Here is a 25,315-nt window from a genome sequence, read left to right on the forward strand (position 1 = left end):
TTTTTACATTCTCCCCATGGTCAAGTGGATTTGCTCTAGGTGGTTCGGTTTCCTCCCACATTCCAAAGATGTGTGGGTTAGCGAGTTGTGTGCATGCTACGTTGGCACGTATTGCAGCCTGCCCCGCACACAATCCTCACTGATTTGCTACGACACAAGGAGAAGGCAGGAGATTGGGGCTGAGAGGAAAAAATTATCAGCCGTGATGAAATAGTGGAGCAGAATTGCTGGGCCAAATAACCTAATTCTGCTCCAATATCTTACGACCTAACAATGGATTTCACTGTGTGTTTCATATCACAAATGAAGCTTATCTTTATCTGGCTTCCATTCCGCTGTTGGAAGACAGTTCCCAAGTATGGTAAGATGGGCTTTTGACCTCACCATCTAACTTGTAATGGCCTTGCACCTTATTGTCTAATTGAACTGAGCTTTGCCTGTATTTGTAACATTTTATTTTGTTATTGCTTTGCCCGTGTACTGCCCCACTGCACCGTTGTAATAAATTGCTCTGCTTGAACAGTAAGCAGGACCAGGTTTTCTCTGGAGCGTCAGGCTGAGGGAAGATTATAAAATTATGAGAAGCAGAGATGGGGTAAGACCGTCAGAATCGTTTTCCCAGGATAGAAATTCTAATCAACATATAGCCTTTCCCACAGAAAAGGAGCCAAAAATTGGAGGGCAAACACGAGGAAATCTGCAGATGCTGGAATTTCAAGCAACACACATCAAAGTTGCTGGTGAACACAGCAGGCCAGGCAGCATCTCTAGGAAGAGGTACAGTCGACGTTTCAGGCCAAGACCCTTCGTCAGGACTAACTGAAGGAAGAGCTAGTAAGAGATTTGAAAGTGGGAGGGGGAGATCCAAAATGATAGGAGAAGACAGGAGGGGGAGGAATGGAGCCAAGAGCTGGACAGTTGATTGGCAAAGGGGATATGAAAGGATCATGGGACAGGAGGCCTAGGGAGAAAGAAAGGGGGAGGGGGGGAAACCCAGAGGATGGGCAAGGGGTATAGTGAGAGAGACAGAGGGAGAAAAGGAGGAGGGGGGAGAGAGAGAGAATATGTGTGTATATAAATAAATAATGGATGGGGTACAAGGGGAAGGTGGGGCATTAGCGGAAGTTTGAGAAGTCAGTGTTCATGCTATCAGGTTGGAGGCTACCTAGATGGAATATAACATGTTGTTCCTTCAACCTGAGTGTGGCTTCATCTTTACAGTAGAGGAGGCCGTGGATAGACATATCAGAATAGGAATGGGATGTGGAATTAAAATGTGTGGCCACTGGGAGACCCTGCTTCCTCCCCCTTTTCCTTCTCCCTAGGCCTCCTGTCCCATGATCCTCTCATATCCCTTTTGCCAATCGCCCTTCCAGCTCTTAGCTCCATCCCTCCCCCTCCTGTCTTCTCCTATCATTTCGGATCTCCCCCTCCCCCTCCCACTTTCAAATCTCTTACTAACTCTTCCTTCAGTTAGTCCTGACGAAGGGTCTCGGCCCGAAACGTTGACTGTACCTCTTCCTGGAGTTGCTGTCTGGCCTGCTGCGTTCACCATGTGTGTTGCAAAAACTGAAGGGCTTAGATTTAAGGTGAGGGGGGAAAGACTTGAAAGGGATCTGAGGGGCAATTTCATCAGAGGGTGGAGCATATATGGAATAAGCTGTTAGAGAGTAATTGAGGCAGGGGCAATAATGACATTTAAAAACATTCAAACCAGTACATGGAGAGAGGAACGGGGCAAATGCAGGCTAATAGGATTCTCTTCCAGCTCTGAGTCAAAGTATCCAGACTTGTCTTGGGGTTCGGGGTCTCTGTGTATAGGTAGGAGGGAGGAGCAGGGCTTGATTTGCTGTTGTGTTTTTTTTTGCTTGTGTCTTGTGTTGTTCTGCTGAACATTGTGGACGTGCTATATTGGTGCCAGAATGTTTGGTGACACTTGGCGAGCTGATCCCACTCCATCCATGGGTGTGTTGGTTATTAATGCAAATAACGCATTTTAGATGTATTTCAATATATACGTGACCAGTAATCTCAAATGTTGAATCTTAGGTGAGCATCTTGGTTGGCATGGACAGATTGGGCCAAAGGGCCAGTTTCAGTGCTGTGTTATTCTGACTGTGTCAAAGACATGGATTTGGATTTAGATTCATCACGGTAGCAGCTGCAAGCCTCTCATCTATTAACTGGTATGTCTTTGGACTGTGGGAGGAAATGCACATAGTCACTGGCAGATATATAAACTCCTAAGAGACAGTGACAGAATTGCATCAGGGTCGCGAGAGCTTTAAAATATCATGTGCGTGGCCAGGTGGATAAGGCATCGGTCTAGTGATCTGAAGGTCGCTAGTTCGAGCCTCAGCTGAGGCAGCGTGTTGTGTCCTTGAGCAAGGCACTTAACCACACATTGCTCTGTGATGACATCGGTGCCAAGCTGCATCGGCCCTAGTACCCTTCCCTTGGACAACATCGTTGGCGTGGAGAGGGGAGACTTGCAGCATGGGCAACTACCAGCCTTCCATACAACCTTGCCCAGGCCTGCGCCCTGGAAACCTTCCAAGGCACAAATCCATGGTCTCACGAGACTAACGGATGCCTATTTATGCCAACTACCATGCTACTGTACCACCCCAAACAGCTTTAAGGTGAGATGGGGAAAGTTTAAAGGAGATCTGTGAGGGATGTGGTAGGTGACTGGAATGCACCACCTGGCACGATGATGGGGGGAAAGCTTTAACAGCGTTGCATAAGAAACAGTGTTTAGATAAGCACGTGAGCACGCAGGGAATGGCGGGATAGGGATTATGTGCAGTTAGATAAGTACAGTCTAATTTGCCATCAATAAAGGGCCTGGTCCTTTATTGTAGTGTTCAATGTTCTAAGTAACTTAGAAAATGCATCAGGCACTACAGGAGCAATGAAAATTCAGGATACACAAGGGACTAGCGCTGCAGGAGTGCAAAAACTTTGCAGAACTGGAGAAGCTTATGGAGCTGAAAATGTACTTCATGGTAATGAGTCAAGATTCAAGACATCCTAGCAAGTTCACCCCAAGAAGTGACATTGCTAAGTACCTATTTAAAAGGAGTTCTGTGTGGGCAGGAGAAACTGTTTCAGGTGACCCCTGGTTTTGTGAATCATTGAGACTGGATTTCGAGGCCTCGTGTTTGGGATCCCGTCATTGGCGAGTCCAGAGTTTGAGACCTAGTGTTCGGTGATGGTTTTGTTTTTGCCGTTATTGTTTTATTGCTTGTTGTGTTCAGCATTGTTCTGTTGGGCAGGCTGTGCTGGAGACAGAATGTGTGGCAACTCTTGCAAGACTGCCCCAGCACACCTCGTTGTTAACACAAATGATGCATTTCACTGTATGTTTCAGTGTACAGTACATTGGAAGAAAAACTATTGATCATAATTCTAAAGTAACACAAATGGCTGGAGAAACTCAACAGATCAGGCAGCTTCTATGGAAAGGAATAAACGGTCAACACTTTGGGCCAAGGATGGGCCCGATGAAGGGTTTGGGACTGAAACGTCAAACCTTTATTCCCCTATTAAAATGTGCTAAAGTTAAGACTTCAGAGTAGCAAAAGAGAACATTTTGATTATGAATATTTTTTGTATGTTTTAGTTTCTATGGAAACCAATATATGAGAGGGTAATGCCGTACATCATGAAACAATGTTAATCAGCTTTAAAGTACACCCACGTTGCTTGCTCCTACGTAAATATCACCCACTCTCAGCGTCACACAGCCTTCTTATTGAAATTGGAGGGAGAAAAGTACTTTGCCAATCTAGAGCTAGTGGTTCTGACTGATACTCCTTGTATTGGAAGGGTATTTGCTGTCAGCGTTGCTGACCTTCAGATGAAAGACTTCACCATGTCAGCCTGGTCCTCCAGATCAATTGGCTATTGAAGATCTTAAATCATCTCTTAAAGATTAGCTTGAAGTTCTCCCTTTCTCCAAGTTCATACCTGTTTCTCATCAAAGCCATCAAACAGGTTAATTGTTCATTGCTACTAATGGGATCTTGAACGTATGTAGAATAGCTGTTGTTTGGCTTAATATCACGATCTACGGACAATCAGAGGTATGTAGAAATGGAATTTAGTTCAGTCATCTTCGTTCTCATCTCGTTTTTCACACTCTGTTCACTACTGAACAGTTCTCTATCCTTTGTGCTTTCTCTCTGTACTGTTTGACTTGCTGACATTAACACTTGCATGCCTTCCACTCGAACAATTTTTCTTATACTTTATTCGTGTTTCAAACTTGCTCTTTCACTTTATGCCTTCATTATCTCTTCACGCTTTCTCCCCCAAAAACCTGGTCTTCCTCTTTCACCCCTTTCCTCCTCCTCCTCCTCCTCCCTGTGCTCCCTTTCCTCTTCCTTCTCTCTCCCCTTCCATCTGTTCCTTTTAAACTAATCCAAACTGAGTAGATTTTGATTAGCAGAATCTCTGCAAAGATAATGAGGACACCTATCAAGAGTTTGAAAATTGACTAGTTTTGAAAGTAAATTGCTTGATTTGGGTGGAGGTAGTAAGATTATCCCCTCTAGTATTGAAAGATCAATATTTAGAAAATTAAACAATCTGTTGTTACATTTTCAGTTCTTAACCTGAATTAGAAAGGGAAGTGATGATTGAATCCACAATAACTTTTTGAATTGAACTAAGTTAGTTGTTCGAACTGGAATCTTTTCTGGCTTCTTATCACAGGGTTCATCTTCTGCTAGATTCTGATACTTAGATATCACAGTCTTTGTAACACAAACCTGGAATACAGTAAGCAGGAATATGTGGAACCAAAACACAGATCCCAGGTGTGAGATGTTCAGTCACCCGTCTCCACCTGACGGATTGTCCAGAAACGAAAACACAATCACATTTAGTCAGTATGATTGGCAGGCTGCAGCCTGGGTATAATTTATTTAACTCCTTTTTCCTCCTTGTTTTCATTTTAAAGTTTTCTTTTTTGTATTTCTCCCTCAGTCTCATTTACTGGAGTCTGGAGTATGTTCTCCTATTGGAGAATGCTCAAAGGGTTGGTCTACCCATCATTTTGAAGTAGTGTAAGGCCTCTGTACATTCTCTGGTGTGTCTACAGAGGATTTTCACTGCCACTCGGCATTCTGGGATTCACCTGCTTCCATTGCTCTCCATACTAACTACATCTGGGAGATCAACACTCTGACTACTTATTAAATACAGCTACATGTGAGAGATCTTGTGAACCTGGGTTTTTAAGATGGCAATTTTGTTAGCAGCAGGTTCATAGTAGAGGGAATGTATTGTCAGTGAAAAATACTGAAGACTTCATACAGGTAGGGATAATGAATGTACTTCAAAAGACTTCTAGCAGTGAGTCATGGCTGTAACTTCAGTTATTTTGACGTCTAGTTGATCAAAGATCATACAGTGTCTGGTCTCCTGTGTTTTATTTTTTTTAAAATCTCTCTCCCATGCCCTCTCAGGCCATGTCCTCTTGATTTGAAGTTTTTCTGACCCAGATAATGTTATTATTTTATTGTTTTGTTTCCTGTTATATTTTGTGCACTTAACGGATCATTTCTTTATTTGCAGCCAACAGAAAAAAAGAAAGAGAACGACCAGAGATCTCGCTACCTTCTGATTTCGAGCATACAATACATGTTGGATTTGATGCTGTCACAGGAGAGTTCACTGTAAGTGACCTTACACTTTATAATGGAAGGATGATGGGGGCAGAAATTGTGTTCTAGATGGGTGCGTTATCTTGTGTTATACTGTAGATGGAGACATTAGGTTTGTGGAAAAGTTGCTTATCTAGTATCCAAAGGCCAAGGAAACCGATTTTGAGACTAGTTCATATCCCACCCTGGCAGTTAAAGAATTTGAGTACAAATAATGGGGGGAAAGAAAAACTCTGGAATGAAACATAAACGTGCACGAGATTTTGCAGATGCTGGAAATCCAGAGAAAGACACACACACATTCACTCATCAGGCAGCATCTGTGAGGAGGAGTAAACCTGCTGACAGGTCTCAGAGCTGCTGAGTTCCTCCAGCATTTTGTGTGTTACTTTGGAATAAGCATCTAGTAGCTGTATCTCATATAATTAAAAACCCGCTTGCTCACTTAAGGATGATTAGCTGTAAATTTATTTGTCACATGTACATTGAAACACACTGTTCTTGTCAACAACCAAACACAGTTTGAGGATGTGCGGGGGCAGCTTGCAAGTGTTGCCATACTTCCAGTGCCAACGTAGTGCCAACTTACTAACCTTAACCCCTATGTCTTTGGAATGTTGTGGGGGGTGGGGGGAAATGAGCACCAGCAGGAAATCCAGATAGCGAACAGGAGAACATACAATCTCTTTATAACCACCATCATTATCGTCGTGAAGCATTACGCTAAACTTCTGTGCTACTGTGCTGCCCCATTTATGCCCTTCATGAAAGAAAATCCACTACCCTCATCTAACATAGCCAGTACCAGACCCAAGACTCTAGCAAGATGGTTTAATCGGCCTCTGAAGTGGTCAATTAAGGCACTGAGTGACAGGTAATAAATGTCAATTGAGCCAGTAACACCTAGGTCCTGCAAATGAGTGAATAAATTAAAAAATTTGGACTTAACTTCTTAATGAGGAAACTTTATTTGTAGGTGGCATACCTATATAACATTGAAAAGGTACATGTACAGAGGCATGCAAAAGTTTGGGCACCCCTGGTCAAAATTTCTGTTACTGTGAATAGTTAAGGGAGTAGAAGATGAACTGATCGCTAAAAGTCATAAAGTTAAAGATGAAACATTCTTTTTCAACATTTTAAGCAAGATTAGTGTATTATTGGAAGAGGTACAGTTGACGTTTCGGGCCGAGATCCTTCGCCAAAAACATCGACTGTACCTCTTCCTATAGATGCTGCCTGGCCTGCTGCGTTCACCAGCATTTTTTATGTGTGTTGCTTGAATTTCCAGCAACTGCAGATTTCCTCGTGTTAGTGTATTATTTTTGTTTTGTACAATTTTAGAGTGGGGAAATAAAGGAAAGGAGCACCATGCAAAAGTTTGGGCACCCCAAGAGTTTTAAGCTCTCAGATAACTTTTACCAAGGTCTCAGACCTTAATTAGCTTGTTAGGGCTATGGCTTGTTCACAGTCATCATTAGGAAAGGCCAGGTGATGCAAATTTCAAAGCTTTATAAATACCCTGACTCCTCAAACCTTGTCCCAATAATCAGCAGCCATGGGCTCCTATAAGCAGCTGCCTAGCACTCTGAAAATTAAAATAAATGATGCCCACAAAGCAGGAGAAGGCTATAAGAAGATAGCAAAGCGTTTTCAGTAGCCGTTTCCTCAGTTTGTAATGTAATTAAGAAATGGCAGTTAACAGGAACGGTGGAGGTCAAGTTGAGGTCTTGTTGAACAAGAAAACTTTGAAAGAACTACTCGTAGGATTGCTAAAAAGGCAAATTAAAACCCCCGTTTGACTGCAAAAGACCTTCAGGAAGATTTAGCAGACTCTGGAGTAGAGTGGTGGTGCACTGTTCTACTGTGCAGCACACAAATATGACCTTCATGGAAGAGTCATCAGAAGAAAATCTTTCCTGCATCCTCACCACAAAATTCAGCGTCAGAAGTTTGCAAAGGAGCATCTAAACAAGCCTGATGCATTTTGGAAACAAGTCCTGTGGACTGATGAAGTTAAAATAGAACTTTTTGGCCGCAATGAGTGAAAGGTATGTTTGGAGAAAAAAGGGTGCAGAGTTTCATGAAAAGAACTCCTCTCCAACTGTTAAGCATGGGTTGGATCAATCATGCTTTGGGCTTGTGTTGCAGCCAGTGGCACGGGGAGCAACATTTCACTGGTAGAGGGAAGAATGAATTCAATTATATACCAGCAAATTCTGGAAGCAAACATCACACTGTCTGTAAAAAAGCTGACGATGAAAAGAGGATGGCTTCTACTACAGGATAATGATCCTAAACACACCTCAAAATCCATGATGGACTACCACAAGAGGCGCAAGCTGAAGGTTTTGCCATGGCTCTCACAGTCCCCCGACCTAAACATCATTGAAAATCTGTGGATAGACCTCAAAAGAGCAGTGCATGCAAATTCTGCACATACCAAATCATCAGTTTAATCTTCAGGCAGTGGCTCCTAACCTTTTTTATGCCATTAAGCAAGGTTATGGACCCCTATTCCACTCAACCACACTTGCCCCATCCTTGAAATGTTCTCACAACCTATGGACTCACTTTTAAGAACTCTTCATCTCATGTTCTTGATACTTGTAGAGTTAGGCTATTTGGCCCATTGAGTCTGCTCCGGCACTTCATCATGGCCGATCCAATTTTACTCTTGGCTCCAATCCCCCTGTATCCCTTCATTCCCTGACCAATCAAGAAACCATCAACTTCTGCCTTAGATATACATAAAGACCTGGCCTCCACAGCAGCCTATGACAAAGAATTCAACAGATTCACCATTCTTTAGCTAAAGAAATTCCTCCTCATCTCCATTCTAAAGGGACGCCCCTCTGTTCTGAGGCTGTGTGTCCTCTGGTCCTAGACTCTCCCACCGCAGGAAATATCCACATTATCGTAGCCTTTCACATTTGATAGGTTTCAATGAGGTCACCCCCCATCCTTCTGGATTTTTGTGAACCTCCTTTGAACCCTCTCCAGTGTCAGCACACCCTTTCTAAGATAAAGGTGCAAACCTGCTCACAATACTCCAAGTGAGGCCTCACTAGTGCTTTATAAAGTTTCAACATTAAATCCTTTAATATTTTAGTCCTCTTGGACGGACACAACAGCATCAGACTCGGGCAATGAACAAACGACGATGAGGAAACAGTGTGCATGTGGCAAAATCTGCAAGTACGATCGTGGCTTGAAGATCCACCAAGCGAGGATGAAGTGTTTGGCGGGAGCAGGAGCAGCACAATGTGCAGGTGTCCAACCTGGTGAGACGAAGGAGGGGCCAGGCCCGGAGTCACCCCATAGTGCCCGGAACCTCCAAGTGTTGCAAACTAATCCCTCCAAACATCAAGTCTAACAGGAGGTGGATCAAATGGCCTGCAGCTAACATGGCTTCACTGTGGAAGCAGTTTGATGAAGATGTCAACCAAATTCTGGAGGCAACAACGAAGAGAGGGGTTGATAGGAAGCTACAAGCCATGACAACAATCATTGTCAGCATCGCAGCTGAACGGTTCAGAGCAGGCTGGGTGGAGAGCGAGGTGTCTCCCAGTGGAGGTTGGTTGTAGGGGGTTCGCAGCCCGTTCCTTAGTTAGAGCTTTCAGCAATTTGGGCACCGAGGGAGAGAGGAAGAGGAGAGCCATCCGCAGTACCACCGATGCGGCAAAGAGGGCCTCAAGATGGCTGTGACTCAAAAGAGCGGAGCCGTGGAGTCATAAGTAGCCATCTGGACACAAGCTGGGATCTGATCAGCCCCGGCTGGGTCACCTGGAGGAGGTTGTATGATGTTGTAAGACCTGAAACACTTGATGATTCCAGGAACATCACTGAAGATGTGTCCAGAAGCATCAGTAGATGTATGTACACAGAAATAAGTACTAACATTTGCCTTCCTTACCACAAACTCGATCTGCAAATTAACCTTTAGGGAATCCTGCATAAAGACTCCTAAGTCCCTTTCCACCTTTTTTTTTGTATTTTCTCTCAGTTTAGAAAACCCTTTCATTTTTTTTTCTAAGTGCATGATCATACCCTTCCTGACATTGTATTGCATCTGTCATTTCTTTGCTCATTTCTCCCAATGTCCAAGTCCTTCTGTAGCCTCTCTGCTTCCTCAAAACTATCTGCTCCTCCACCTATTTTCATATCATCTGCAAACTTTGCAACAAATCTATTGATTCCATCATGTACATCATTGACATATAATGTGAAAAGAATTGGTCTAATGATTCTTGAAAGATCATTACTAATGCCTCCACAATCTCTTTAGCCACCTCTTTCAGGACTCTGGGGTGTGCACCATCTGGTCCAGGTGACTTGCCTACCTTCAGACCTTTCAGTTTCCCAAGAACCTTCTCTCTAGTTATGATAACTTCATGCACTTCATGCCCCTGAAACTGGAGCTTCCATGATACTGCTAGTGTCTTCCACAGTGAAGACTGATGCAAAATACTTACCCAGTTCGTCCGCTATTTCATTTTCCCCATTACTACCTCTTGCCTCTCTTTTACACTTTGTATCTGTAGAAGATTTTGGTATCTTCTTTAATATTATTGGCTAGCCTACTTTCATATTTCACTTTACCTTAATGACTTATTTAGTTGCCTTCTGTTGGTTTTTAAAAGCTTCCTAATCCTCTAACTTCCCCCTAAACTTTGCTCTATTATATGCCCTCTCTTTGACTTTTATGTTGGCTGACTTTAGCTTCTCCTTCTCAAATTTCAGGGTGAATTTGATCATATTATGATCACTAACCCCTAAAGGGTCTTTTACCTCAAGCTCCCTAATAAATTCAGGTTCATTGCACAACATCCAGTTCAGAATAGCTGATCCTCTAGTGGACTTAACCAGGAGCTACTCTAAAAATCCAACTCATAGGCACTCTAGAAACTCCCACTCCTGTAATCCAGAACCAACCTGATTTTCCCAATCTACCTGCATATTGAAGTCCTCTTTGATTATTGTAACATTGCCCTTTTGGCATGGATTTTCTATCTTCCGTTATAATTTGTAGGCAATATCCTTACTACTATTTAAGGGTCTATATAAAACTCCCATCAGGGTCTTTGCAGTTTCTTAGATCTATCCACAATGATTCAACAACATCTGATGCTCTGTCACCTCTTTCTAATGATCTGATTTCTTTTTAAGCCAACAGACCAACACTGCCTTCCTGCCCATCCTTTTGATGCAATGCATGTCCTTGGCATTAAGCTCCCAACCATAATCTTTCCGCCATGATTCCATGATGCCTAAACATCACGCCTGCCAATCTGCAACTGTGCTACTAGTTTATCTACCTTATTCCATATTCTGCGCACATTCAGATACAACACTTCCAGTCCTGTTTTCACTTTTATTGATTTTGTTACACCAGGCTCTACCTTTTGATTCCTAGCTTTGTCTAAGGTCTTACCAACATCAGCCTCCACAACCTCTCCATTAACTGTTCTAGCACTCGCATTCCACGCAACTCTAGTTTTATACCTTATCATGCAGCATTAACAAACCTACCCGCTAGGATATTAGTCCGTCTCAGTTCAGGTGCACTTTGTCGCTTCTGTACAGGTCCCACCTTCCCTATATGAGAGACCATTGATCCAAAAATCTTATGCCCTTCCTCCTGTGCCAACTCCTTAGCCAGGTATTAGACTGTGTAATCTTCCTAACCCTAGCCTCACTAGCACATGGCAGGGGTAGTAATCCTGAGATCACAACCTTCCCTTTAACTTGCACCTAAGCTCATTGTGCAGAACCTTGTCACCTGTCCTACCCATGTCATTGGTACCATGATCTCCTGGCTATTCACCCTCCCACTTGAGATGCTGAGGATTCAATCTGAGATATCCCAGACCCTGGCACCTAGGAGGCAACATGCCATCCGGGAATCTCATTCTCGCCCTCAGAACCTCCTGTCCATTCCCTTAACTATGAATCCCCTATCACCACAGAGCGCCTCTTCTTCCCCCTTACTGTCTGAGTCGCATACTCGGTGCCAGAGACCTGATCACTGTGACTTTCCTCTGTTAGGTCACCTCCTCCCTGTTGTTGATGGGGATGGCCACAGGGGTATTCTGCAGTGGCTCCCTTATCCCTGACTGTCACCCAGTTTCCTGTGTCTTGCACTTTGGATTTAACTACCTCTCTATATGTCCTATCTATCACCCCCTCAGTCTCCCGAATGATCCAGAGTTCATCCATTTCCAGCCCCAATTCCTTAGCATGGTTTGTTAGAAGCTGCAGCTGCCCTCCTCGCAGTTGTAGTGGTCAGGGATACTGGAGGTCTCCCTGCCTTCCCACATCCCGCAAGAGAAGCATCGAACTATCCTGCCTGGCATCTCTACTGTCCCAGCTGAGCAGATGTAAAGAAGGGAAGGAAAAATTAAGCTTTTCTTTCCTTTGCTTTCTCTGAGTGAAGCCTCTCTTCACTGAAGCCTTAAAGCCTTAAGAGCACCCCTGTGACTATATCCACTCCGACGACGGCTACGGCGACAATGGCCACTGCGTTTGCCCCTGCCGCCTTTTAATTTACTCTTACTAATCAATATCAAACGCCATTCGGCCACTAGTCAAAGTTCTATTACACTGCCACGACCCGCCTTTTATCCTGTGGCAGTGGAGCTGATTAAAGTCCTCTCTTTTCCAGACTTCCGATGTCTAGATTGGCTGCTGTTCAAAGCTCTAGTGATTACAACCTCTCTGTTCACAAGAACAAAAGAAAATAGGAGCAGGAGTTAGACCATAAGACATAGGAGCAAGATTAGGCCATTTGGGCCATTGAGTCTGCTGCTCCATTTCATCACGGCTGATTTATTATCCCACTTAACTCCATTTTCCTGCCTTCTCCCTGTAACCTTGACATCCTTACTAATCAAGAACCTATCAACCTCCACTTTAAATATACCCAGTGACTTGGCCTCCACAGCCGTCTGTGACAATGAATTCCATTTCCATGAACAGAGAATTTCAGAGATTCTCTTGCATGAAAATATTCTCCTTGAACACTTCAAGTTTGTCAAATGTGCGCCATTAATTTTTTTAAAACAAAATGCAAATGAGATAACACAGGTTGAAACTGATCATTTTCTTTTTTATTTTATATGATGATATAGCCCTTCAAACCATGCTGCCCCAATAACCCCCAGCAACCTTGATTTAACCCTAACCTAATGAATCACAGGTCAATTTACAATGACCAATAAGCCTACCTGGTGTGTCTTTAGACTGTGGGAGGAAACCAGAGCACCCGGGGAAAACCCAAGCTTTTCACAGGGAGGACATACAGAGAGAGGATAACATCCTTGCAGAGGATGACAGAATTGAACTTTGAAATCTTGACGGCCTGAGCTACAATAACATTGTGCTAACCGCTCTGCTGCCAATAGATTTTAGAAGTTATATAACATGGAACATATTAGAGTTTTAAAGCGGAGACCATAGCAGCACAGTACAGGCCCTTCAGCCCACAATGTTATGCCAACCTACTCTAAGATCAATCTAACCCTTCCCTCTATTGTACTATCATCCATGTGGTGATCTGAGTTTTTTAAAAATGCCCCTAATGCACCTGCCTCTACCAACACCCCTGGCAGCACTTTCCATGCACCCACTACTCTGTATACCTCTGACACCCCCTCCCCCCTCCCCCAATACTTGCCTTCAATCACCTTAAAATTATGCCCCTTGTATTAGCTATTGCTGGTCAGGGAAAAACTGAGTCCACTCGATCTGTGCCTCTTATCATCCATATACCTCTATCAAGTCACCTCTCATCCTTCTTTGTCTAAAGAGAAAAGCCATCGCCCTCCAAAGACATATTATAGAACTCCAGAGCTTGGATAAAGGCCTATTAGCCCAACTCATCATGTAAGTGCTCATCCGTATTATTCTCATCTCCCAGCACTTGGTTCATAGTTTTCTATGGCCAGGCAATTAAAGAGCTCATCTAGACATTTTTAAATGCTGGCAGTGGCTCCGATTCCACTACTCTCTCTAGCAGTGCGTTGCAGGTACTCGCCGCTCTCTGAGTGAAGAAGAAAACCCCTCTCATGTTCCCTCTAAACCTCTACCCCTTTACCCAAGTCTATCTTCCTGAATTTTATCTACCTTTCATTTATGGGTGTGGGTGCGAGGAAGAACCCCTAGTATATCTCCACGACCACAACGTAGCTCTCTTCCTCAACTTAGAAAGGTAAAATCATGCTGGTTTCTTCCTCTTCATAACCACTGACTTGCCTTGAATGCAGAGGTAATGGCAGAGCTGAACTCAGCTATTTAATCAAGGTTAAAAGCAAATGTTTGACTGCTGCAAGTTGCTCCATATTAGCCAGAATCAAGTTTGTTGTCACTGCCTTATAGCCGAATGGGGTTGGGAGAGAAATTATCAGCCATGATGAAGAGGCGGGGCGCACCCCATGGGCCGAATGGCCTGATTTTCCTCCTCTGTCTTATGGACATGTGTTGTGACGTATGTTTTGTGGCAGCAGTACAGTGGAAGAAAAAACGCTACAAGTTACAATAAGAAATATCAAAGAATAAATAAGTGCAAAAAGAGAGCAGAATAGTGAGGTAGTGTTTGTTTTCGTGGACTGTTCAGAAACCTCATGGCAGGGGAAGATGCCATTGTTAAAACATTGAATGTGTATCTTCAGGCTCTTGTACCTGGTGGTAGAAATGGAAAGAAGTCTATCCCGGATGGTGAGTGCTCTTAATAGTAGTTGCCGCCTTAGAAGACATTTGACCTTTGTGCCTGCCGCTCCATTCTGATAAGATCACAGCTGACCTTTTATCTCGGTTTAGCACGTTTTTGAATCACCTTTTTTCTCTCTCTTCTCTCCCTCCTTCCCAAATCCCAGGGCATGCCTGAGCAATGGGCTCGGTTACTACAGACGTCGAATATCACAAAGCTGGAGCAGAAGAAGAATCCACAGGCAGTGCTGGATGTTTTAAAATTCTATGATTCAAAAGAAACGACGAACAGTCAAAAGTACATGAGTTTCACAGGTAACAGAAGATTTGCTTGTCCTTGTCTTCCTCTTGATCTCCTTTGTATTGTTATATACGTTCTTTTTCTCTGCGACTTGTAAAGCAAGATTCAAAGATCAAACAGAAGCTGTAGACTCTAGGAATCTGAAACAAAAAACAGACAAACTCTCGAAGGTCTCAGCAAGATCAGGCAGCCTCTGCGGAAGGAGAAGTAGTCAGCACTGAGAGGGGGGATTAAAAACATGTTGGTCTCTGTAGCGGGGAAGGGGTCTGGAGAGAACGTAGAACATTACAGCATAGGACAGACCCTTCAGACCACGACATTATGCAGACCTTTTCAACTACTTTAAGGTCATACTAACCCTTCCTTCTCACATAACATTTCTATCATCCAAGTCCCTGAGTAAGAGTTTCTTAAATGCACCTAATATACCTGCTTCGGTCGGAAGAGAAAAGCCCCAGCTCACTCAGCATATCTTCAGAGGTCGATGGATAGAACAAAAGGTGAGAACAAGATTTGAGTTGACACGAGATGAATAATTGCTGTTTATTGCCTTTGATTGGAAAGCTGGTGTTAGGCACCACTGAAGGTCTCTGTGATCTAGCTTTATTACCGCTCTTGCCCACGTTCCTTCTAAATCTCCCTTATCTCTGTAACCTCCTTCACATGAACATCAATCCAGTTTTGAAGATTGAACTCTTAACAGATCCCAGTATCTTCTTGTCCTCTCTTTTAACAGCAGTGCCTTCTGCTCTGTCTGCCTTCTAGGAGGTTTGGAGGATTTGAGAAGATTGTGACATATTTTGTCATGATGACTAGTTTAGAAGAATGAAGGGAGATCTCATTGAAACCTATCAAATATTGAAAGGCCTAGATATAGCAGGCATGGAGAGGATGTTTTCTACGTTGGGAGAGTTTAGGACCAGGGGCACAGCCTCAAGAGTATAAATACGTCCTTTTAGAACAGGAATTTCTTTAGTCTGAGGATGGTAAATCTGTGGAATTCATTGCCACAGATGCCTATGGAGGCCAAGTTATTAGGTATATTTAAAGTGGAGATTAATAGGTTCTTGATTAGTAAGGGGGTGAAAGGTTATGGGGAGAATGTAGGAGAATGGGGTCGAGAGGGATAATGATGGAGCAGACGCAATGGCCCGAGTGACCTAATTCTGCACCTGTGTCTTAATGGTACCCCACGATATGTGGGGATTATTATTTTCTAGCAAAAAGACTGCAGGTGGTGGAAATCTGAAGGAAAGAAATGGGTCTATCAGATGAAGAAAAGTTAGCTGTTTCTCTCTCCGTAGAAGCTGCTCAACCTGCTGAGTTTCTATTCTTATTAGTATTTTCAAAATATTTTGAATATTTTTTCTTGGAATTTAGCATAAATTTGTGTCTTTATTTTCTGTAGATAAAACAACAGATGGTTATGCAACCACAAATGCACTGGTGAGTTCTTCGTTCACGTGCCTCTACTTTTGAATATTTGGAAAGTATACTTTCTACAATCATTGTTGTGTATTATCAGTTGGGGGGGCTCCCAGACCAAATCATTGGATATCTATTGTTTGCCTTTTCTGGCTGGTAATCTAGGAGTTACAAACTAAAATCTAATACAATGCATGGGGGTTAATAGAAGGGGATATAATTTTAAGGTAGAAAGTATAGGGGGAATATCAGTGGTAAGTTTTTCTCACACAGTGTGGTGGATGTTCGGAATGCCCTGCCAGTGCTGGTGGTAGGGGCAGATACATTGGGGCATTTAAGTAACTCTTAGATAGGCATGTGGACAGCTATGTAGGAGGGAAGAGTTAGATTGATCTTGACATAAGTTAAAAGGTTGGCACAACATTGCAGGCTGTAGGACCTATACTGTACAGGTCTATGATCTAATTCTCTTACTAGGTGAATGACATTTTGGGAATGTAATGCAAAATGTATTAGATGTGTGGAGTAATTAATCAGCAGGAATGTATTTCAGAATCTAATCAAGGAATGTTTTTATGGAGTTTTTTTGTACTTGATGCAAAGGCATTTCTATTTTATAATCTAACTGTAAGAAATAGAACACCATAATCCTTAGTTTAGAGAATATTCAGTCTATTCCAGGCAGCAATGGTAAGGGACATGTGTGCTTCAGGATATTTGTTACAGTCAAGCTTATTGTCATATGCACAGGTACAAAGTACAGGAGTTGGGATGTTATATAGAAGTTGCTTTTAATGTAAATGAGGCCTAATTTGGAGTGTCTTGTGCAGTTTTGATCACCTACCTACAGGAAAGATGTCAATTAGGCTGAAGAGTGCAGAGAAAATTTACAAGGATGTTGCCAGGACTTGAGGACCTGAGTTGTAGGGAAAGGTTGATTCAGTTAGAACTTTATTCCCTGGAGCAGAGAGAATTGAGGGGAGATTTGATAGAAATATACAAAATAGTGAGCGGAATAAAATAGGATATAAGCATTTTTTCCCTGGTGTGGTGTGAAAATAGAACTAGAGGTAATGGGTCAAGGGTGAAAGGTGAAATGCTTAGGAGGAACATGAGGGGTAACTTCAGTCCAAGGGTAATGAGAGTATGGAACTGCCGGTGGGAGTGGTGGATGCGGGTTTTAGATGGGTACGTGAATGGGAGAGGCATGGCCCCCAACCACAAATTGTTCTAACTGCTGCCATCCAGGAAACGGTACCGCAGCATGAAAGCCAGGACCAACAGGCTCCAGGACAGCTTCTTCCACCAGGCCATCAGATTAATTCATGCTGAATTGCACATTTAGACTGAGGCGCAACATAAAGATTTTTACTCCTCATGTATATGAAGGATGTAAGGATCGCAGATAATGGAGGGAATTGAACCCTGATTGGTGATCGCTGGAATTGTAAAATGATTATGCTAACAAGCACACTACCATGCCAACTCCAAGACTACAAGATCCCTCTGTTATTGCTATTAAGGGACAGACCATTGACTGTATACATAATCTCTCCTCATCCAATCCCCCCACCCACCCTCTCCACAATCATTCTGCTTGCCCACTTCTGCATTAAGTGCAGCTTGTGCTTCTTCACAGCTGTAGGTTCTTTCTTTCACTGACCTTTATCCGAATCAGATTTAATATCACTGCCATAGGTCGTGAAACTTGTTGTGTGACAGCAATATGTTGCAGTGTGTACTAATTATAAAAAAAACTATAAATTACAATAAAATGTATTCTAAAAGAAGTAGTGCAAAAAGAGAGCAGAAAAAAAGGTGAGCTGGAGTTCTTGGGTTCATTGTCCATTCAAAAATCTGATGGCGGAGGGGAAGAAGCTGTTCCTGAAATGTTGAGTGTGTGCCTTCAGGCTCCTGGAGCACCTCCCTGATGGTAGCAATGAGAAGGGGGCATGTCCTGGGGGATGGGGGTCCTTAATGATGGATGCTACCTTTCTGAGGCACCACTTTTTAAAGATGTGCTTGATGCCCTTAATGCACATCACGAGCTTCTGCCAAGAATAAACCTAAGTTTTAATGAAATGTCTTATTAACTGGTAGAAAGCGCTGGCCTGGTTTCATGCTTGGAATGAACCACTTGAGGATAAGAAGCAATTAGAATTTCACAACACAGAACAAGGTTAATTATTCCATTATTTGTGGTAAAAAGCATATGCCATTTCGTGTGAGCAAATGGAACCATTCACTAACCACATTTTAATCCTCTTCAGAATAGCCACCCATTTAGTTCTGGTCCTCAAGTACTTGCCTCAAGTATTTGCTCAATTTTCCTATTTTTAAAGTTACAATTAAGTCTACACCCACCACTTGTTAGGTGATGTTTCCAGTTTATTTATTGAAACTAAGTACAAGGATTCCCTCTTCCTTTAGAACAAAGATGAGGCGGAATTCCTTTAGCCAGAGGATGGCAAATCTGTGGAATTCGTTGCCATAAATAGATATAGAGGCCTAATCATTGGGTCTATTTAAAGTGGAGGTTGATAGGTTCTTCATTGGTCAGGGTGTCAAAGGTTATGGGGAGAAGACAGGAGAATGGGGTTGAGAGGGATAGAATGGCAGAGCAGACTTGATGGCCAAATGGGCTAATTCTGCTCCTATGTCTTGTGGTCTTAAATCAGCTATAATGGAACGGCAGAGCTGATTTGATGGGCTGAATGTCCTAATGCTGCTCTTGGATCTAAGGATTTTTGAGGCCAGTATTCACTCCTAGCTGGGGAAGACTTTACCAAAAAGATGTATGGAATTAAAGAAACGTAGGATAGAAAGAGGCTGTTTGGACCAGAGTTTTCACACTGGTGACAGAAGAAGTATTTAACTTGATTCTACTTCTAAGCTATTTGTCTGTATAGAATGGAGGACTATGTGGGAGAGAAGCATTGGATTCACAGAACGTTGTGAGCCAAAGGGCCTATGGTGTACTATACTGTTCTATTATATGGCAAGTTGTGAAGTGGTGAATCATTGTAGAAATAAAGGCATTCAAATAAATAGAACGGCAAAATACTGGAAATCGGAAATGAAGCAGATTATGCAGAACCAGCAACTTCTCTGGAAGGAGAACCATTTGTTGTTGTTCCTTCTGCACTTTGTGGTGCATCATGAGGTAACCGTGCTGTTTCTTTTAGCATTTGTCTGTGTTTTATGAGGCCGAAGTTCTAGCTCAATGCTCAATGGATGGAAAGCATGCAACAGCAACTGAACCTCTTGACCGTGTCTGCATGCTTTTATGCATTGAGTTGCTGCCGCTTGCCTCTACACGATCAGCTGCAAGGAGAACTAGGGCTGACATTTAAGGTTCAGAAATTTCATTGAACTAGATAAAGGTAACAGATAAGTTTCAGGATGCAGGAAAAAAAGAGAGATGGAAAGTATAGAAAGAGAGTTCTGTGATAGGACGAAGTTAACAAATTTCACGTCATATGCCAGTGATAATAAACCTGATTCTGATGTGCAGAATTAAATAAATAGCAGTGACAAAAACCCAAGAAATTCTGCATATCTGGAAGTCCAGAGCAGTGCATAGAAAGTTCTGGAGGGACTCGGCCATTTATGGATGCTGCCTGACCTGCTGAGTGCGTGACAAATGGTAGTTTGGAGAAGGTAAACTAAGTGGCCACTTTATTAGTTACACCTGTACACCTCATTAATACAAATATCTAATCAGCCAACCATGCAGCAGCAACTCAATAAATAAAAGCTTGCAGACATGGTCAAAAGGTTCAGTTGTTCAGACCAAACATCAGACTGGGGAAGAAATATGATCTAAGTGACTTTGACCATGGAATGATTGTTGGTGCCAGACAGGGTGGTTTGAGTATCTCAGAAACTGCTTATCTCCTGGGATTTTCATGCACAATGGTCTCTAGACCAGGGTTTCTTAACTGGGGTTCTGTAAGAGGTCACTAGGGGTTCAGTGACAGATTGTGATTTTAAAAAAATCGTTTTTTGAACTCTCGCACAACGCGTGGTACTAGTGCTTGCAGTGATGGGCAGCGACCGAGCAGTCCCCATTAGCAATCTCATTAGGGGTCTCTCAGCCCAGTATGGCATTGCACAGTAGCACCAGGTTTAATTGGTTGAGCCCATTCTCAGTTTTGGACGCGAGATAGGGGAGGACGTTGATAATTGGTGAGCGCTGTAATGCATGGAGGGGAGGACGGTAGGCTGATAATGCTGATCGCTGTACTGCAGGGAGGGGGAGGACAGTAGGCTGGTGAGCATGAAGTGCGTTTTCCGAGCGTTGAATGGACCTGCCCAACTTGAGCTGTGACTTCAGTTTCTTCCTCCCGAATTACCTTCCCCAACTTCCCCTTGTGCGCTACCGACTGACTTATGGGAGCAAACAAACTCTACTGGTGTAGTAGAAAGTTAAATCTATTGAGCCTACCTTTAGAAAAGTTAAACCCCATTTTGGCTTAGCCCAGTTATTTAACAGGAAGTTATTATGACTTATGAGTTTTTAAAATTTATGAAAGGGAAAGAAAGAGATTAGTTTCAAGAAAGGTAAGTTAAGCTTAACTACCCATTTTTTTTCCCTCAAGAAAGGTTGGCTAAAAATTCACTCTCTACTTAAAAGAGCATTGACAATTCAACTTACTGATCACGCTAACGTACTGTGAGTGGTAGATTTAATGTTTTAAACAGGGGTTCCCTGAGACCTGAAAATTATTTCAAGGATTCTTCCAGGGGAAAAAAGGTTGAGAAAAGCTGCTCAAGGCTTTACAGAGAATGGTGCGGAAAACCAAAACAAAGTGAGCATCTGTTCTGTGGGCGTATGTACTTTGTTAATGAGAGAGATCAGAGAAGAATGGCTAGGCTAGTTCAAGCTGATAGGAAGGCAACAGTAACTCAAATAACAACATACTTTATACTTTATTGTCGCCAAACAATTGATACTAGAGCATGCAATCATCACAGCGATATTTGATTCTGCCCTGGAGTACAAATCGATAGTAAATATTAAAAATTTAAATTATAAATCATAAATAGAAATAGAAAAGGGAAAGTAAAGTAATGCAAAAAAAAAACTGAGAGGCAGGTCCGGATATTTGGAGGGTATGGCCCAGATCCGGGTCAGGATCTGTTCAGCAGTCTTATCACAGTTGGAAAGAAGCTGTTCCCAAATCTGGCCGTACGAGTCTTCAAGCTCCTGATTCTGTTACATGTTACAACAGTAGTGTGCAGAAGAGCATCTCTGAACACACATGTTGAATCTTGAAGTGGATGGGCTACAGCAGCAGAAGACCACGAACATATACTCAGTGGCCACTTTATTTTACAGGAGGTACCTAATAAGGTGGCTTCTGAGGCAGAGCATTCCACAGATCCACAACTCTCTAGGTAATAAAGTGGCCACTGAGCGTATAAACAGTAAATCATGTAAATATCTGAAATCACCAGTAGTGAACAATAAAATAAGAAAATTACCCTATTTTTTCTGTCTCTATCAAGCAACCTGTATCTGTGTTCTCTGGTCACTAACCTCCCTACCTCTGCAACCACACTATCTTAACTTTGGGAAAGAATGGGCCCGAGTTTCTCTTGTCTATTTCAAATTATATTCATTGTTTTTGGTGGAAACCAATGTCTCCATTTTGATTAACCATATTTTTAATCCTCTCATCCCCCGAAGAGCACAAAGAATGTGTCGGAATCTCCAGCCGTGCCTCCGGTTTCAGAGGACGATGATGAAGATGAAGGCGTTCCACCACCCGTGATTGCACCGCGACCTGAACACACCAAGTCGGTCAGTGTAGAATTTTGTTTACAGTTACTTTAAACAAAAATAAGCCCAGGAAATGGGATGTGAATATAGGAGTTATGATTAGTAAGTTTACAGATAACATTAAAGTTGGTGGTGTGCAGGATAATGAGTAAGGCGAGTGGAATTTAATCTTAACATTCAGAATGATACATTTTGGCAGGGGTCCTCAACCTTTTTGTGCACCGCAGACCGGTTTATTTATTGACAATATTCTTGCGGACTGGGGGGTGGGGTGGGGGGTGTAGGGTTGCCAACGGACAAGAGTAGCAATCGAATATGTTGTGTTTACTCCGAGAAAGACTACCATGACCATGAAGCCTTGCGCGGGCACCTGTGTGCGCATGCGTGTACGTGCTGATGTTTTTCTACAAATCGTTTTTGGCGATTCTGTTCAGTGAAACTATGCTGTACATAATTATTTCTACTTTTTATAGGCTGTGTATTTATCATATCATCCCTGCTTTTACTATATGTTAGTGTTATTTTAGGTTTTATGTGTTATTTGGTATGATTTGTTAGGTTATTTTTTGGGTCTGGGAACGCTCAAAAATTTTCCCCATATAAATTAATGGTCATTGCTTTTTCGCTTTACGCCATTTCAGCACAAAAGATTTCACAGGAACGCTCTACCTTAGCGGGGGAAATACGGGACAAGGGTGGTTCCGTATGGGACAAACCAATTTAGCCCAATATACGGGATGTCCCGGCTAATACGGGACAGTTGGCAACCCTGCGGGGGGAGGGGGGATGTTAATCACGACCGGAATATAGGTGATAAGTCAACTATAAGTCACTTATAAGTCAATAGTATCATAACATTTTAAATAACGTTTGGATATTAAACACACAGCACATATTTTCCCCGTATGAACATATAAAGTCATTGCAACACACCAATATCGCTGAATCAGTGAGAGCCCTGGGCTTGTTTCCCTGCAACAAGACGGTCCTATCGAGGGGTGATGGGAGACAGCGATACTCGAAGGGGGTTCCTTATGTCCAGTCGATTCTGCAATTTAGTTTTCGTTGCATTCATGGCAGAGATATGTTGGAAATGGAAGCAACGTTTTCAGTGCTTTCGTGGCTATCTCAGGATATTCAGCCTTGGCTTTGATCCAGAATGCCGGCAGAGATGTTATGTCAAACATACTTTTCAGCCCGCCGTCATTTGCAAGCTCGAGGAGTTGATCTTCTTCCCGCAGACATGAATGAAGCGTGCATAATGACCTCGTGTGTGTTGAAGTTCAACAGTGGGCGTGACAGGGAATGAGGTGCAGCTGACTCATATCGCCAAATCACATCGTTTCCTCGCGGCTGGGTAGCACATGCTTTGCGGCCCGTGGTTGGGGGCCACTGCATTTTGGGACCCTGAACTGTGCATTAAGAGGCAGGGGCACATCTTTAACGGTGTGTTAATAGCAAGAACATTCCTCTATATTTCTTCTACTATGGGACAGAATCAGAATGTCACATGCCCAATGGTTGGTTTTGCTAGCCACAGAGAATCAGTTAGAAGTTTAATTGTGTACAGGTTTTACTTCCTGTAGACTGGTTCTCATTTTAGTTGATCCATAATTTTGCTTTCCATCATGTCATAGCTCCAGAATGGTCCCTAACAGGCAATAGGAACTGTCTGCATACTGTATGACTCTTTGACTAAGTCATTCAAATCAAGTGCTGTCAATATTGACCTTGATAATAGCATCCTGGCCTCCAGATATAAATAATACACAACTATATATACACGCACGTACTTATGTGTGTGTATACACACACACACGCGTGCGTAACAAGAGCTGTATTACTCATCTGTTATGTTTATGCATATGCAGTTCAACTCTTTGATAATATAGAAAGTTTGAAGTTAATAACTCATTGCCTTCTGCCTTAGGCCACAAACTTATCAATCACCCCTGCTGTGGACCACTTCTACAAAGAAGGGATCTGTATGCTCCACGACCGCTGGACTAAGTGTGTACATGTAGGAGGGGTTGATGTTGGAAATAAATGTGCTAAGTTTTCTAAAATTGACTCCTTCTGCCTTGGGCCATGAACTTATCAATCACCCCTCGTATATGTATATATTTGTCAAGGTAGAGCGGAGAGAGGGTTTGTACATCTGAGAGCGAAGGATGTTGGGAATGGCAGGAGGGGTGTGGGAGAGGTGGCAGAGAAGGAGTTGCAGGGGTGGGAGGTAGCATGCATGCAAACACACTCAGCTCGGACACACCAGGTAAGGTTATTTGATTGCAAACAATTGGTTTATTGATCATTACAAAATGTCTGTCTAATGCTTCCCACTCCCTCCCATCTCCCTTTCCCTTTTTTCCCCAATGATGATTCCCCTCTCCCTGCCCCCTTCCCACTCTCAGTCCACAGTAGAGACCATATCAGAATCAGACTTCTCATCACTCACATCTGTCATGAATTTTTTTTGTGTGGCAACAGTACAGTGCAAAACATAACATTACTACAGTGCTGTGCAAATGCCTGAGGTGCTGTAGTTGTATATATGTGCCTAACTCTACTCTCATTGCACTTGATGTGTTTCCACAGGATGTTATTACCACATTGTCAAATTTGATCTTGGGTCCTCATGCAGATCATGGTCCTGGCTTGCAGTGCCAACTGTCTTTAAAGATTAGCTTTATTTGCCACATGTACGTTGCAATATACAGCGAAATGTGGTGTTCTGCATCAATGACTAACATAGTCCTTGGATTGAGCTGGGGGCAGCCCACCAGCATTGCCTTGCTTCTGGCACTAGCATAGCGTGCCCATAGTCTTCTAACGTTAACCCATATGCCTTATAGAATGTGGGAGGAAACCCATCTGATCACAGGGAGAACGTACAAACTCCTCACAGGCAGTAGCGGAAGTTGAGCCCTGATCAGTGATTGCATTACGTTATCTGCTACACTACAGTATCATCCCAAATGATGCCTGACACACTTGGACAGAGAGCCATACAGCACAGGAGCAGGCTAATCAGCCCATAGTGTTGTGCCAAACCAGCTAAAATGCAAATCAAAAACATTCAAACATTAATCCCTCCTACCTACACAATGTCCATAACATAGAACATAGAATAGTACAGCACAGTACAGGCCCTTCGGCCCACAATGTTGTGCCGACCCTCAAACCCTGCCTCCCATATAACCCCCCCACCTTAAATTCCTCCATATACCTGTCTAGTAGTCTCTTAAACTTCACTAGTGTATCTGCCTCCACCACTGACCCAGGCAGTGCATTCCACGCACCAACCACTCTTTGAGTAAAAAACCTTCCTCTAATATCCCCCTTGAACTTCCCATCCCTTACCTTAAAGCCATGTCGCCTTGTATTGAGCAGTGGTGCCCTGGGGAAGAGGCGCTGGCTATCCACTCT

The 25,315-nt window shown here is 42.9% G+C and overlaps 1 protein-coding gene across 3 annotated transcripts in view; it reads left to right on the top strand.

The window, feature by feature from the left end:
• pak1 (p21 protein (Cdc42/Rac)-activated kinase 1) overlaps positions 1–25,315 on the top strand; it is a 318,106-nt gene that overhangs the window by 247,551 nt on the left and 45,240 nt on the right. For all 3 annotated transcript variants that reach the window (XM_063054636.1, XM_063054637.1, XM_063054635.1), the window contains exons 3-6: positions 5,584–5,684; positions 14,546–14,693; positions 16,088–16,125; positions 21,797–21,910. In XM_063054636.1, the coding sequence (XP_062910706.1) occupies positions 5,584–5,684; positions 14,546–14,693; positions 16,088–16,125; positions 21,797–21,910 (401 nt within the window). The remainder of the gene's footprint in view (positions 1–5,583; positions 5,685–14,545; positions 14,694–16,087; positions 16,126–21,796; positions 21,911–25,315) is intronic.

This window comes from Mobula hypostoma, chromosome 7 (genome assembly GCF_963921235.1).
Source record: "Mobula hypostoma chromosome 7, sMobHyp1.1, whole genome shotgun sequence".
Taxonomy (NCBI): domain Eukaryota; kingdom Metazoa; phylum Chordata; class Chondrichthyes; order Myliobatiformes; family Myliobatidae; genus Mobula; species Mobula hypostoma.